Below are 13,211 nucleotides of genomic sequence, written 5' to 3'. Positions count from 1 at the left end.
GTCCGGCCCCCGTGCTGCTCCCCAGCAGCCGTCCGAAGCTCTTCCTTCCCTCCTCTTAGCCAGAAGCCAGTGTCTGTCGTGAGAGGGGCAAGGTGAAGTGTGGGCCGTGCTTGGGACCTCCGTAGGCTGTGACAGCCGTCTAGACGGGTCTCCCTCTGCCATCCTGGACCCTGTGGCTTTTGGGGACCGTTCCCACGTCCTCAGGGTTGTTGCCCTGTGAGAAGGCTGCCTTGTACAGGGCACAGGCTCTCTGTGGCTTCTGTGACTGGGGCCTCCCAGAACCAGGGAGGCCCCACTGCCTCCTTGTGCCTTCCAGAATGTCTGCTCCGAGCCATTAACTGACCGTGAGCCAGTGACACTCTCAAAGCTGCTTTTAATCATCTTGGCAAAATCGGTGCCTCAGCCCCAGGCTCCCTGGGGAGCACAGTCCAGTGAGCACCTCCTGCAGGAAGTCCTCCAGGGTGTGGGCATCTGGGGCCCGGCATTCCCCAGGCTGTGGGCAAGGCAGGGCTGCGGCAGCTTGGAAACTGGGCAGAGGAGGCCAGGCAGAGAGAGAAAGGCCTCTTTCCCTTTGTCATGTGTTAGAACTTGCTAGAAAACATTCATTTTTTAAACATATTTTTGTGAGAGATATTTGTGTTTTCTTCCTTCATTTTAATAAGATTATTTTCTCAGAGCACTTTTAGCTTCACAGCAGAATGGAGAGGAACATAGAGAACTCTCCCCCCGACCCCCTGCCCCAACATTTAACACCGCCCAGAGTGGGGCACCTGTGGACCTCCACGGACATGTCGTTCTCCCCCGCGGCCCACGGTGGACACTCGGGCTCACTGGGCGCTGCGCGTGCGTGCGGGCTTTCCCGAGTGCCCGAGGACACGTGTGCCCCGTAACTCTGCGGACAGAGGAGCCTCACGGCCCCGGAGACCGTCCGTGCTCGGCCTGCGCGCCCCTCCTTCCCCTCCAGCTCCCGGCCACCACGGGTCCCCACTGACTCCATGGCTCCGTCTTCGCCACAACGTCTTAGAGCTGGAGTCCTAGAGGACGTCGCCTTGTCAGACCGATCCCTGCACTTACGCTACGCGTGCAAGGTGTCGGTGGCTTGCACTCATTTCTGCTTGGTGCCGAGCGACACCCCGTCGTCTGGGTGGAGCACAGTGCGTGACCCCCGCTTCCGAGGGACGTGTGGGGTGCTTCCGGGGTTTGGCAATTATTAGTAAAGTATTTGTTTTTTAATTGTAATATTGTTATTATTAAATATTACGCTAGTTATCACGTTGCTGTATCAAATTGTTACGTTACATCCTCCAGCCCTTAATGGATGATAGGAACAGCGTCCCGTCGTTTCTGGAATGAGCCGGGATAGAAATAAGGGAATGCGGGACTCGCACGGATTCGGGCCGTGAAGCAAGGTGGCAGCACGGCCTAACGGGTTCCCGCACGCACGGGGACAGGCACTCTGTCCACGGCCACGGGCATCTGTCACGTCACAGTCCCCCCGGGGAGTCAGTGGGGGGACTCCTGTCACCCCTGCTGACCTCACAGGGGCGCGTCTTTGCTGGTGCTTCAGGGCTGGAGTTTCTTGGCTGGGCAGGCGGGGTAGTGACCATCCCCGGAGAGAAAGGAGAGAGTTTTCACAGTAACGCTCCCAGGCCCGGCTGGAGCATTGTTTGCACTCCCAGGGCTGCCTCGTGTCCTGGCCCGGCCCCCCGCGGGCAGAAGGCTGGCTGGGCAGAGGGCGTCTCTCTCCATGGGGGGGTATGGGGGGGGCGGGACGGGACGAGGAGGTCCGTCCCTTCGGTCTCAGGAAATAGCGCTCTCGGCTGTGCGCTGGGAGGCGGGTGTGGCCCTGCTTCCCACCCGGGCTCCCCTGGTCTAAGTTATTTTGGCCCCAAAGCTGCCGGTGCTGTCTCCCTGGCAACTCGGGAGGAAGTCCCCAGGCCTCTGGGCGGGAGCAGGAGGAGGCAGCCGGGCGCCGGGCGGACCCCCAAGCTTACGCGGAAGGGGGACGTCCCTGGGGGGACCCGTGTCCCTGAGTCCCTGCTCTGCAGCATGTGGGCGACGGGAGGTCACCCGGGGTCTCCGGTGCCGGGAGTTCGCAGGGTGTGGGCCCTGTGCCCACACAGCGGTCTCGGGGGGCTCCCTCTGCTTGCGGGACGGCTGTCCACTCGCATCCTGTGGGCCGTGCAGCCTTCACAGTTTGTCGCAGACGTTCCCCCCCACGGTTGTTTGTAGGACATTTTCATTCTGTATCTTTAGCAAAGGAACATTGTAGCTGGTAAAGGACTTGGATGTGTTTTAGTTTCTTAAAAGCAGGGAGTGAGAAGGTGGAGGGAGGCCCGGGTAGAAAGATCCGTGCAGGCGTAATCAGGGCCCCCGGCGGGCCGCGAGGTGTGCGGGGCACGGGGGATGCTGCAGCACACCCCACGAGGCATGGTCTGTGGGGGCACCGGGCTGGACCCAGGACCCGACAGAGGGCGAGGTGGGCTTGTTTCCGGAACACGCAGGAGCATGTGCTGCCCGGATGAGCCGTTCTCCTGGCCCGCGTGCTCCTTCTCCCGGCGGGTTGGTGACACCCCCGGGTTTCTGCGTGTCCCCCAGGGCCACCTGGGCCGCTGACCAGTGCCTCCCGGGTGTGCAGTGTGGACAGCGCCCGGAGGCAGGCGGTGGGCAGGAGTGGGTTTCAGTTTGGTGGCGTTTTGTTTCCACAGCCCAGCGGCTTCTCCGCCCAGCGTCGTGTCCTGGGTTCGACCCCAGCAGATGCTGGGCCGGGGCGTCCTGGTCTGTGGGAGACGAGGGGAGCCTGGGCCACTGCGTCTGCCTGTCGCCCTGGGCCCATAGGGGGTAGGAAGGACACGCGAAGTGACAACATTGTCTGGTTCTGAAGTCAGTCCTTTCTCACAACGAGACGAAATCCTTCTGACAACTGGCGTGCACTGGCTGAGCACTGGGCCAGCCTGACTGTGGCACGTGTCCTCTGCCCACCCTGGTGTCCCTCTTCATGTCCCCAGAGAACCTTGCCCCGGGCTTTGCGGCTGCGGGGTGGACATGTGAGAACCAGGAGGCTGGGGGCGGGCCTGTCTTCAGAGGGTGAGCCACGCTTTAGTTCCGGCTGGCACTGTAAAGCGTTCAACATGCTCTCCGTGACGCTGGTTTGAACCGGGCTGGTTTCTCCCGCGCTCACCTGCGCTGTCATTTCATGGACGGTCCTTGGCCCAAGCCAGGTTCTGAACACGAGGCAGAAAGTGACCCCAATGGCAGCTTCAGTGGGTCTTGACAGGACCTGAATCAGCCTGGATATCTTCGGATTGTTAAGAAAAAGTCGCGGGAAATATCTTCATTGCATGTAAATGTAGTCCTTTGAAGAGTGAAACAGTTGGGATTTGAATACGGTTTGGCGGTTTGGCGGGTGAGGAAAGCAACCAGGTGGGAGAGAGGAGGGAGGGGCAGGGAGAGACGCGTCCTGCGGCCCGAGGCAGCACCCAGGGCCCAGGGGGGCGAGTTGGCACCTCCCCCTTGCTTCTGTGTTTGTTCTAGAAGAGGGACCTTTATTACCCAGCGTCCGCCAACTCTTTGAGCATTCCTAATGAACCTCAGGCATTGAAGCCTTCCATTTTGTAATTTGTTTAATTAAGGAAAAGTCACGCTTTAGGTGACTCTTTTTTAAAAAATAAAAGCTTTATGTTTTTTTTCTTTTCTCCTTGACTTATGGTTACTGACAGACTGGGTTACATGAAGGCTCTCTTAGGATATTCTGGGAGTTGGGGGGCCATTCCTGTCCTACAGCCCTTGTCTTCCGGACCCTAAGAGAAGACGGCTCACACTCCTGCCAGGCAGACCCGCCTCACTCTGCCGTTTCTCCAACCTCAAGTCCCCCCGCCCAGCGCCCTGTGTAGTTCGAGCCTCGGGCTCCAGGCGCCCAGGAGCAGGGGCTGAGTCCCATGGACTGGTGGGGAGGCCCCCGGACCTGCTCTGCTGATGGTAGATTTGTTTTTTAAATCTTGGGCTCACCTTCCTGCCAACGAAGGTTAGTGCGCTCTCTCTCTTTCTCTTTCTCTTCTAAGTTAATTTTTTAACTAGTCTTTACTCCCGATGTGGGCTCAAAATCACAATCCCGAGATCAGGAGTTGCACACTCTTCCAGCTGGGCCAGCGAGGAGCCCGTCTCTAAAATAAATTGCAGACACACGTAGTACTGTTTTCACTGGGGCAGGAAATGCGGGGCCTGGTCCATTAAACCTCCTTGGAGGCCCAGACAAGCTGGGAGAGTCCTGGGGGCTGGGGAGGCCCGGGAGCCCATCACAGGGGCCTCACAGACTCCTCACGGGCGTGGCTTCGCGACACACATTTGTTGTCACGGAAACGACGTCTAATACTCTCCACTGTCCGCTGTACTTGCGGGTTTCTCTCTAACCGGGAAACACGTTCTTTCCCGGGTGCCAGGTCCTCACCCCTACGCAGGGACAAGCGCTTGAACGCAGGGCCCACAGGAAGCGTGTGCACACCAGCTGGGGGCGGGCCAGGGCCTGGGGGGCCTCCTCCGTTTGGGAGGGTCTGGCAGGGTTTTCCCTGTGGTTGGGATGGTGGCACCTGGAGGTCAGAGGTGCTCAGGGAGCAGGCCGGCTGGCCACTCCCAGCTGCTGCTCGGAGACCTCTGGGAAGGCACAGCCCCTTGCGCTTATGGGCTCTTTGGGCGCCCCCCGCCATGGTGTGTCATCCACCCCGACAGCCAAAGGGGAGCTGAGACCACAGCAGAGCGGCACCGTGGTTCTCTCTGGGTGGAGCCCAGAAAGTGCGCGCGGCCAGCCCAGAGGAAGGGCGGCCTGATGGTGTGTCCGGGGGCAGACACAGAGCAGGAGGGGCTGGGGTGGGATGTCAGGCGACCTGCACTCTCCCAGGTGCCGGGGAGCTGCTGGCGGCCACAAAGGGGTGTGTGTCCGGCCTGTGCCCACACGTGGTTGAGGTGTCCTGGCACATGCAGTGGCCCAGAAGGCAGGAGTCTGTGCCAATCGTGAGCCAGATGCCAGGGATGGAGGGGGACACAGTCCCTGTAACTCGGGCTCAAGTGCATGTGGGACATCGTAAAGTTACTTGTGGACACCTACGTCCTAAAACCCTGCCCTCTTAGTGTGTAAAACGAACTCACACTGGCTTTACTAACACCGTCGGTGTCAGTCCCTCGGTGAGCTCAGTTGTCAGCTTGGCCTGTGGCTCCTGTGCTGCTCAGACTGTGGACGCCTGCGGGTGTGTGTGAGCCGGGCCCGGACGCAAGTGTGTGCTTGTGCGTGAGTGGAGCGCGCGGAGACGCGCGTGGGTGTGGAATTAGGTCGTGTATGGTATGGGCAAAGCCCTGCCGGATGCGCTCACGCGGGAAAGGAGCCACTGGTGGAGGGAGTCTCCCCGACGGCTCCATGGAGGGAGTGCTGCCTGGCGTCCGCACCCCTGCGCTCCTGACGGGTCCTGTGTGCCGGGCGGACCGTCCGTGGACCAGCCTGCCTTCTGCGGGGCTGGCCCCCGCGCCCCCCACTGCCCAGGTCCCTCTGGGTCCTCCTGGACGACACCCCGCCAGGCCACTGGGCCGCAATCTGTCAGGTGCGGTGTGGAAGACCACGTGCCCATGTGATGCCTGTGGCCCCCAGGCCACCTCTTCCTGAGGAACGTTCTCTGCGAAGCACCTTTCCTGGGTTTTTACCTCCTTATTTGATTTTTGCAAGGACTGTCGTTTTAAACTTCGGGTGGCGGTGTCTGTGTTGGGGCCGTCCACGAGCATGTAGTATGGTGAGGGTGCCCCGAGCACCGGCAAACACGGGGCAGGTTCTCAGGAAGGCGGCCCAGGCGGGTGAGGGGAGGCCTGGCACGCTGCCTCCCACACTGGGGAAGGGAGGGCTCGGGCCTTCCCTCACGCCCCGTGTCAGGGACCCTGCTTGCCCTGCGGTCCGTGGGAGCAGAGGGGGGACCGCGACTGGAGGTGGGCAGCCGGGCGGCTGGGAGCGCGAGCTTGTGGTCTCATCCAGGCACAGGGGTCCTGAAGGGACCCCTTTTTGTCTCAGGAAGCTTCTGGTCTGCTCCCTCTTCCTGGGCAGGGCTCTGTCCCCCAGGGCATTTTGGCACGGATGCTGGAATCTGGGATGCTGATGCCCTTGGAAAGGGGGTGGGCCTGTGTGCACTCCCCAGGCCACCTGTGAGGGGCCTAGAGGAGGAAAGACCATTTGGGGAATAGCGAACAGGTTTCCCTGGGGGCTTTCCGAGCAGCAGAAGCAAGAACTTCTTGATAGCAGGGACAGTGAGAGCCTGGTTGCCACAGGGAGTGGCCAGGCCCTCCTGGAAAGAAGTAACAGCGGACGTCCACGCCCGTCCGTTCGGGGCCGGACTGTTTCTGTCCGTCAACACTTTGCGGTTTGGACCAGTTCTCTCAGACCCTTGATGTCCCGCGGTTGGTCCCTTGTGGGTCTCCGTTCCACAGCCCCGCGGAAGGGGGCCCTGCCCAGAACCGCGTGCCTCCAGGGCTGAGCGCTAACCCAGGCCCGTGTCCTGTTTCCTGGGCGCTTCCATTATTTAGAGGCTTGGAACTCTCCCCTCTAGGTGCGCGGTAACGAGGTACAAGATGTCGTAAAATGTCTTTTCAAATAGGAAATCCAGAAATGTGGTTTTTCTGTTAAAAATTACTAATTACACTAGTAATGATTTTCAAAATATAGTGTATTGAGGTTATAATTAATACATAATGATTCTTCAATCTAGCTGTGCATCAATGTCCTCTGCTTTTTTTATTTTAAACACGGGTTTCTAGGCCACGAACTGCCGTCAGAATTTACGTGGGAGAGACCCGGGAATCTGTATTCCTTCCTGACCCCTGAGGGTCTCTATGGCTACTGGTTAAGGCACCTTGACAGTGATTAGCTTGTTAAGTCTCTTTAAATGTTCAGGTTCCTGTAGCTAAAAGCCACCCAGCCACCACCCATCCGTCTGTTTAACATATGGGGACGTTTTCTGTGCCAGGCACAGTCTTAGGCTCTGGAGACAGCCAGGAAGCAAAGAGGACTAAGGCAGGCAGAGGTTCCTGCCCTCACGGAACTCACGCTCTCTGATGAAAGGGACGATGGCTGAGATGACGCTGAGTGTTGAGGAAGACAGGAGCTGGGAGGACGCCGCGGGCTTTGGGTTGGGGACCGAAACCTGGGAAGGTGGCCGGGGAAGGCAGCTTCTGAAGAGGGAAGGAAGGAGGGGGCGGCTCTGTAAAGGCAGGGCCCTTGGGGCCGAGGGAAGCCGGCAGAAGCCTGAGGGTGGTGGGAAGGGCCGTGGGTGCCCTTGTGCTGGAGAGCAGAGAAGGGAGGACGGGTCTGGGCCTCGTGGGCCAGGGGGGGGCCCTTGGAGCAGTGCGAGCTGAGTGGCAGCTCACAGCTGCGTCCTGGGGTACAGGCCTGGGCCTGTGCGGTGCCGACGGGCTCACCACGCTGTGGGCGTGTTTTCTGAGGACCGGCCCCTCACGCCGTCTTCTTTTCTGTCCCCTTTCTAGAGCACTATAGTTACGCCTCCCCTGGCGTCCGCTCCGCTCTGCTTCCCGGCTCGGCTCAGCCCTCGCTGCCCGCTCCAGGCCACGACTTGCAGACCTCGGCCCCGGGCGTGCCAGCCACCGCGGCCAGTCAGCCCCCAGGCTATGGGGGGGCAGTGGACAGCGGGCCCTCGAGCTACTTCCTCTCCTCCGGCCACGCCAGGCCCAACGGGGCCCCCCCTCTGGAGAGTCCCCGCATCGAGATCACCTCGTACATGGGGCTGCACCACGGCAACAACCAGTTTTTCCATGACGTGGAGGTGGACGACGTCCTTCCCGGCTCTAAGCGGCCCCCCTCCACGGCCACCCTGAATCTGCCCAACCTGGAGGCCTACCGGGACCCCTCGTGCCTGAGCCCGGCCAGCAGCCTGTCCTCCCGCAGCTGCAACTCCGAAGCCTCGTCCTACGAGTCCAACTTCTCGTACCCCTACGCGTCCCCACAGACGTCCCCGTGGCAGTCGCCCTGTGTGTCCCCCAAGACCACGGACCCCGAGGAGGGCTTCCCCCGTGGCCTGGGGGTCTGCGGCTTGCTCGGCTCCCCCCGACACTCGCCCTCCACCTCGCCCCGCACGAGCGTCACGGAGGAGAGCTGGCTGGGGACCCGCACGTCCCGGCCCTCGTCCCCCTGCAACAAGAGGAAGTACGGCCTCAACGGCCAGCAGCTGACCTCGCCGCACCACTCGCCCACGCCGTCCCCGCGCGGCTCGCCGCGGGTCAGCGTCACCGACGACACGTGGCTGGGCAACAGCACCCAGTACACCAGCTCGGCCATCGTGGCCGCCATCAACGCCCTCAGCACCGACGGCAGCCTGGAGCTGGACGGCGTCCCCGTGAAGGCGCGCAAGACCGCCCTGGACCACTGTCCCTCGGTGGCGCTCAAGGTGGAGCCGGCTGGCGAGGACCTGGGGACCACGCCGCCCACGGCCGAGTTCCTGCCCGAGGAGTTCCCGTCCTTCCAGCACGTCCGGAAGGGTGCCTTCTGCGACCAGTACCTGTCGGTGCCGCAGCACCCATACCAGTGGGCTCGGCCCCGGTCCCCGACAGCCTACGGCAGGTGAGCGTGGCCAGTTTCTCGGGGCCGGGGGCGGGGGCCCAGGGGCAGGCGCGGGGCTGGTTCCTCCCAGGCTCTGGCTGTGCAGACGCCGTCCATCTCCGCGGGTGCCCAGCGCCCCCCACCACCCGCCTGTGTCTGCGTCCAAGCCCCCTTCTCACGAGGACCCCCGGAAGGCCTCGTCCTCACGGAGTAGCCTCCTTCAAGGTCCCGTGTCCTCCTCAGGCCGCGTTCCCGGGGCGGGGGTCGGGCTGCAGCCGGAGAATTCCGGTGGGGACAGGCCTGTCCCTAACAGAGACCGGCACAGCCGTCCACTCGCTGTTTCGAGTTGTTTTTTCTTTTACTAAAACCAAATGACGCTTTCCTGCTTGTGTGTTGGCCTCCGCCGCACCCGCTTCCCTCTCCCTCCTGACTGCTGCGGTGCGCGTGCAGATGGGGCCTCAGCTCGGCGCTCCCAGAGCGGCGGGGCCGCTCCCCGCAGCCAGCAGCATGACGCGGAGCCGGGTCCCAGGAGACAGGCGCCCGCTCCCTGGCAGTCTGGCGACGAGGAGCTCAGCGGTGCTCCCAGCGCAGCCGCCCGGGTTGTTGACTTTCTTCCGGGCGGTGTGCAGGCGGCCGCCCCTCCGCTGGGCCCACTCACTCAGCGGCCGTTTTTATTTTTAACCAAACAGCTTTCCCGACAGGTGGGCCGCTAATGACCCCTGGCAGAATGCTTTTTGCTCCGGGATTTTTATCAGGCATGAAACGTGCCTCCCTCGTGGGTGTGCCCCCCTCCCTGGGAAGCACAGCTGCTCGCGTGGGGCCCGGCGTCCTGGGCTCCGCCGTCGTGTTCCCTGCCGCTCTTCTGCTGGAGGGCCTTCTGGAAGCAGCTCTGGGGAGAGGGACCCGTGGGTTCCAGCAGCGCGCGCCCTGCGGTGAGGAAGGCCAGCCGGCAGGGGGACACAGTTGTGTGTGTGGGCGGCTCTGCTGAGAGCCGTGTCGGGGCAAGGGCCTGGGACCCAGCTGGGCTGCAAGGGGGTCATTGAGCTGTAGGTTCCGGGCAGGCCCAGCTGCACCTTCTGAAAGTCTGTGGCAAAACCCCAGCAGGACACGGACAGTCCCTAGGACACTGAGACGGTCATCACCCGCTTTCTAGTGGCATGTGGTGTAGACGAGGCGTCAGCCAAGACAAAACGAGACGGCAGGACTTCCCCTGATTTCTCCTGACTGGCGGTAGGATGTGTCCGCATCTCTACCCCAACGTGGGCACAGGTCTCATCGAACAAGCGTATCTCGGCACCAGGCTTTAATGCATGACATGAGAATTTTTTAAAAACCTGTTTGGAGGTGTTTAAAAAAATTTAAGAACATGTTATGCTCACTGTATTCTCTCTATAATTATTAAGTAAAAATAAGATTAGTTGGAAGCCAACTAGCTCGAACCGGGCTCCCCCGGTGCAGTTTACCACCACCTGCGTTTTCATGGACCAGGAAGGCCACAGTCTCGTGACTCTGGGGCCCTCTCTGGACCCCGCGGTCAGGACTGCAGGTGGTCTGGTCTCCAAGGCACAGGGCCGCGTGGCCGTGTCGCTCAGCCCCGTGTGTCAGTCTGTGCTGGGCTGTGGTCATGGCACCACTGGCCGGCAGCTTCCCAACACACGTTGGTTTTCTGGGGTTGGAGGTTCGGGTGCCGGCGGGGGGCGGCTCCTTCTGAGGCTCAGACAGCTGCGCCTCTTCTGTGCTCCTGTCTGTGCCCGCATGTCCCCAGTTTATGAGGACGCCAGCCACTGGACCAGGACCCACCCAGTGATCGTGCGAGAACGTGACTTGTGTCCACACACGGTCACGTTCTGGGGTCCCGGGGTGAGGACTCTGAGCCCTGAATCTCGGGGGACGGAGTTCGGCCCAGAACAGCTAGCGTCGCATCTGCTGAGGACGGCAGGGCGCCTCTGACCGCGGCCCGCTGCCTGCTCCCCGGAGGCTCACTGGGCCGGGGGCGTCTGCGGGGATCGGGGCTCCGGGCGGGTCACCGTGGGTGCGGACCAGGCGAGTCTGACTGCACAGTCGGGACGCGTGCTGCCGCTGTCGTGTTCAGACCTCCAGCAGGGATCGCGTGGTCCTGGGGGGCAGATGCCCCGTCGCAGAGTGGGGAGAGGTGGGGGGAGCGGGCGCCCGACATTCCTGTGAGCTCAGCTGGCAAACAAAACCCGTGGAGGCCCCCAGCTCCCCTCAGGAGGTGGGAAGCTAACCTTTCCCCCTGTTTTGGTTCCACATCGAAATGTGTTTCCTGGTCCCTGTTCTGTCCCCTCTGGTCCTGTCAGCTGGCGCCCCAGGGCAGCTGGGGCCAGGGTCAAACAAGAGGTCAGTGTGTTGTCCCCGCAGGCGAGGGTGGCCCGACCAGACTTCCTGTTGCACGCCCGCCCGCTCCGAGGACGCCAGCAGGGTCTCCGCCGCGCAGCCCCAGGGCCGCGTTTTGCACAGTCTCTCGAATCTGGAACGGAGGATTTGCCACCCGTCTGCCTTTCCTGTCACTGCGTGTGGTTTTAACTCCATCCTGCCAGGAAAAGGACCTTTTTAATGAAAAGTGTGCCGCACTAGCCTTTCCCAAGGACTTTGGGTGCTTTGGGATCTTTTACCTGGGTGGGAGGTTTCTTTCTCCAAACAACCTTTACGGTGACCTCCCCACCGCGTGCAGAGCATTCTGATAGGCCCGCAGCAGTCAAAGACGAGCCTTCTTCCTGCCTTTGATGAAGTTACGTGATGTCGGTGAAGCTAATAGTAGTATTTGACAGACTTCGTAGTTTTATAGTTTAAATTTCTCGTAGAGTTTAACAGAATGACATGTCTGTTCTTAAAGCTTGGGACAGGCACAGAAATCGGAATGACCTGCTAGAGTCCCCCCGCCCCCCGAAAGCCCGGAACTGTAAGCTCTCTCTTTTAAGCTCGTTCAGAAGAGAGGGTTTCTGGGATGAGGTTGCCAGTGGGAACAACCAGCTTCACAGGTCAGCCTTGATGCCCCTGCTGGGGCCGCTGGTGTGTGTGCAGAGGTGGGGGTGCTGGGGGTGGGGTTGGTGCCGGGGAGGACTGTGTGTGCAGAGATGGGGGCTGGGGAGGGCCGTGTGTGCAGGGGCGGGGCTGGGGAGGGCCGCGTGTGCACTGCTTGCCACGGAAGGTGTGATGTGAGAGGTCTGAGCTCTGAGCAGCTTTTCAGAGCCTTGGACGACGTTCCGTCTTGTGAGGCTTCTTTCTGGTTTCTCAGAGTTCACGGCTGATGCTCTAGAAGGTTCCTTGTGGTGCGTCCTGACTCCCAGCTTGAGATGAGCCCGGGGTCTGCATTCCGGTTCGTGGATGCTGGCCACGGGCAGGAGGCTGGGGAGCGTCTGCCCGACCTCTCCGGTGCCTTTCCCAGGTTGTGTGCGCAGGATGTGGCCCTTCTTTCTGCTTTTGATGTGACGTCGTGAGTGTCCGTTAATGGCACAGGAGGAGAAAGGAACTCACGTACTCGTGTGCTCCTGGAGCAGAGAAATAGTTTGGATCTTTACGGCTCTGCGGTTGGATTTTGAAGTCAAACCACTGAGTCGTGAGCCGCGGGAGGTTCCATAGAAACTCAGAGCACGGGGGGTTCCACTGTCCGTCTGACCCACGCCCGTCCTCGTCCTGCTCACATCCATCCTGTGCACGGGGGGCCGGGCTGTGCTCGGGCGTCCTGCATCCCTGGGGCCGTCCCGTGTGCCCCGCACCAAGGTTTCGCAGACCGTGAGGAGACCTGGCTGGGAGGAAGGATCCGGAGACGCTGTCCGTGACCACAGACTAGTCAGAAATCATTTCTGCTCAGACGTTTTCCTTTGAGGAAAGTGTGTGTGAGGGGGTCGTGCACCCCCCACCCCCACCGCGTGTGTGCGGCCAAGCGTCTGCCCGGGGTCACAGCGAGTCGGGAGACTGACTGTCCTCGTTGCAGACTGGACCTTCCATGCAACGCGGGACGTACTTGCCCGTGTTTCTTGGGCGTGTACACGGAGCGCGTTTACAGATCGTGCCGGGTTTACCCATTTATAAATTGTTCTTAGCGGTCGTCTGGGAGCTGGGGTTCAAGTCACAGGATTGGGCTGGTTTTCAGTAAAGAAAGCAACTTGCCTCAGGTCCGCCTTCTCACGTGGTCGGTGTGGGGTCCGCATGCCGCCCCCACATAGGCTGTGGGGACAGGTGTCCTGCGAGGGTGTGTGCCCCGAGCCCCACGTGTCCCAGAGTGTTTGGCACAGCGCTGCGAGGGCCCGGGCATCCGGGTGCCTCTGGACCCCACTGGGGGCAGCACTGACTCCCTCCAGCCCCGGAGCAGCTTCCCCTCGGGAACGCAAAAGCACGCGCGGAGCTGAGAATCGGGAAACCGTGCACAGCCTTTCCCGCCCTTGGGGTCAGGGAGGCTTGGGGGCTCTGCAGCTCTGTCCAGTGGTGGCTTTGCAGGCTGCTGAGGCAGACGGCCCATGTACTCTCCGGTGCTTGTAGGTCGAAGTGGGCTGTGGCCAGAGCCTGTGACCGGTCAGTAGGATAACACAGGGTGTGCTCATGCGCAGAGGGGCCGCACGCCGCTGGAAAACGCCAGTTTTCTCCTGTCATCACTGTCCACGGTGACTAT

The 13,211-nt window shown here is 61.3% G+C and overlaps 1 protein-coding gene across 6 annotated transcripts in view; it reads left to right on the top strand.

Annotated features, from left to right (window-relative positions):
• The window catches only part of NFATC1 (nuclear factor of activated T cells 1), a 95,438-nt gene that overhangs the window by 5,796 nt on the left and 76,431 nt on the right, over positions 1-13,211 (top strand). For all 6 annotated transcript variants that reach the window (XM_032872189.1, XM_032872191.1, XM_032872190.1 and 3 more), the window contains exon 2: positions 7,513-8,602. In XM_032872189.1, coding sequence (XP_032728080.1) covers positions 7,513-8,602 — 1,090 coding nt within the window. The remainder of the gene's footprint in view (positions 1-7,512; positions 8,603-13,211) is intronic.

The sequence above is a fragment of the Lontra canadensis genome, unplaced genomic scaffold, assembly GCF_010015895.1.
Source record: "Lontra canadensis isolate GAN:19392208 unplaced genomic scaffold, GSC_riverotter_1.0 scaffold44, whole genome shotgun sequence".
NCBI classification, from domain to species: Eukaryota; Metazoa; Chordata; class Mammalia; order Carnivora; family Mustelidae; genus Lontra; species Lontra canadensis.
The sequence above is the reverse complement of the archived record's forward strand: the minus strand, read 5'-3'. Positions and strand labels throughout refer to the sequence as shown.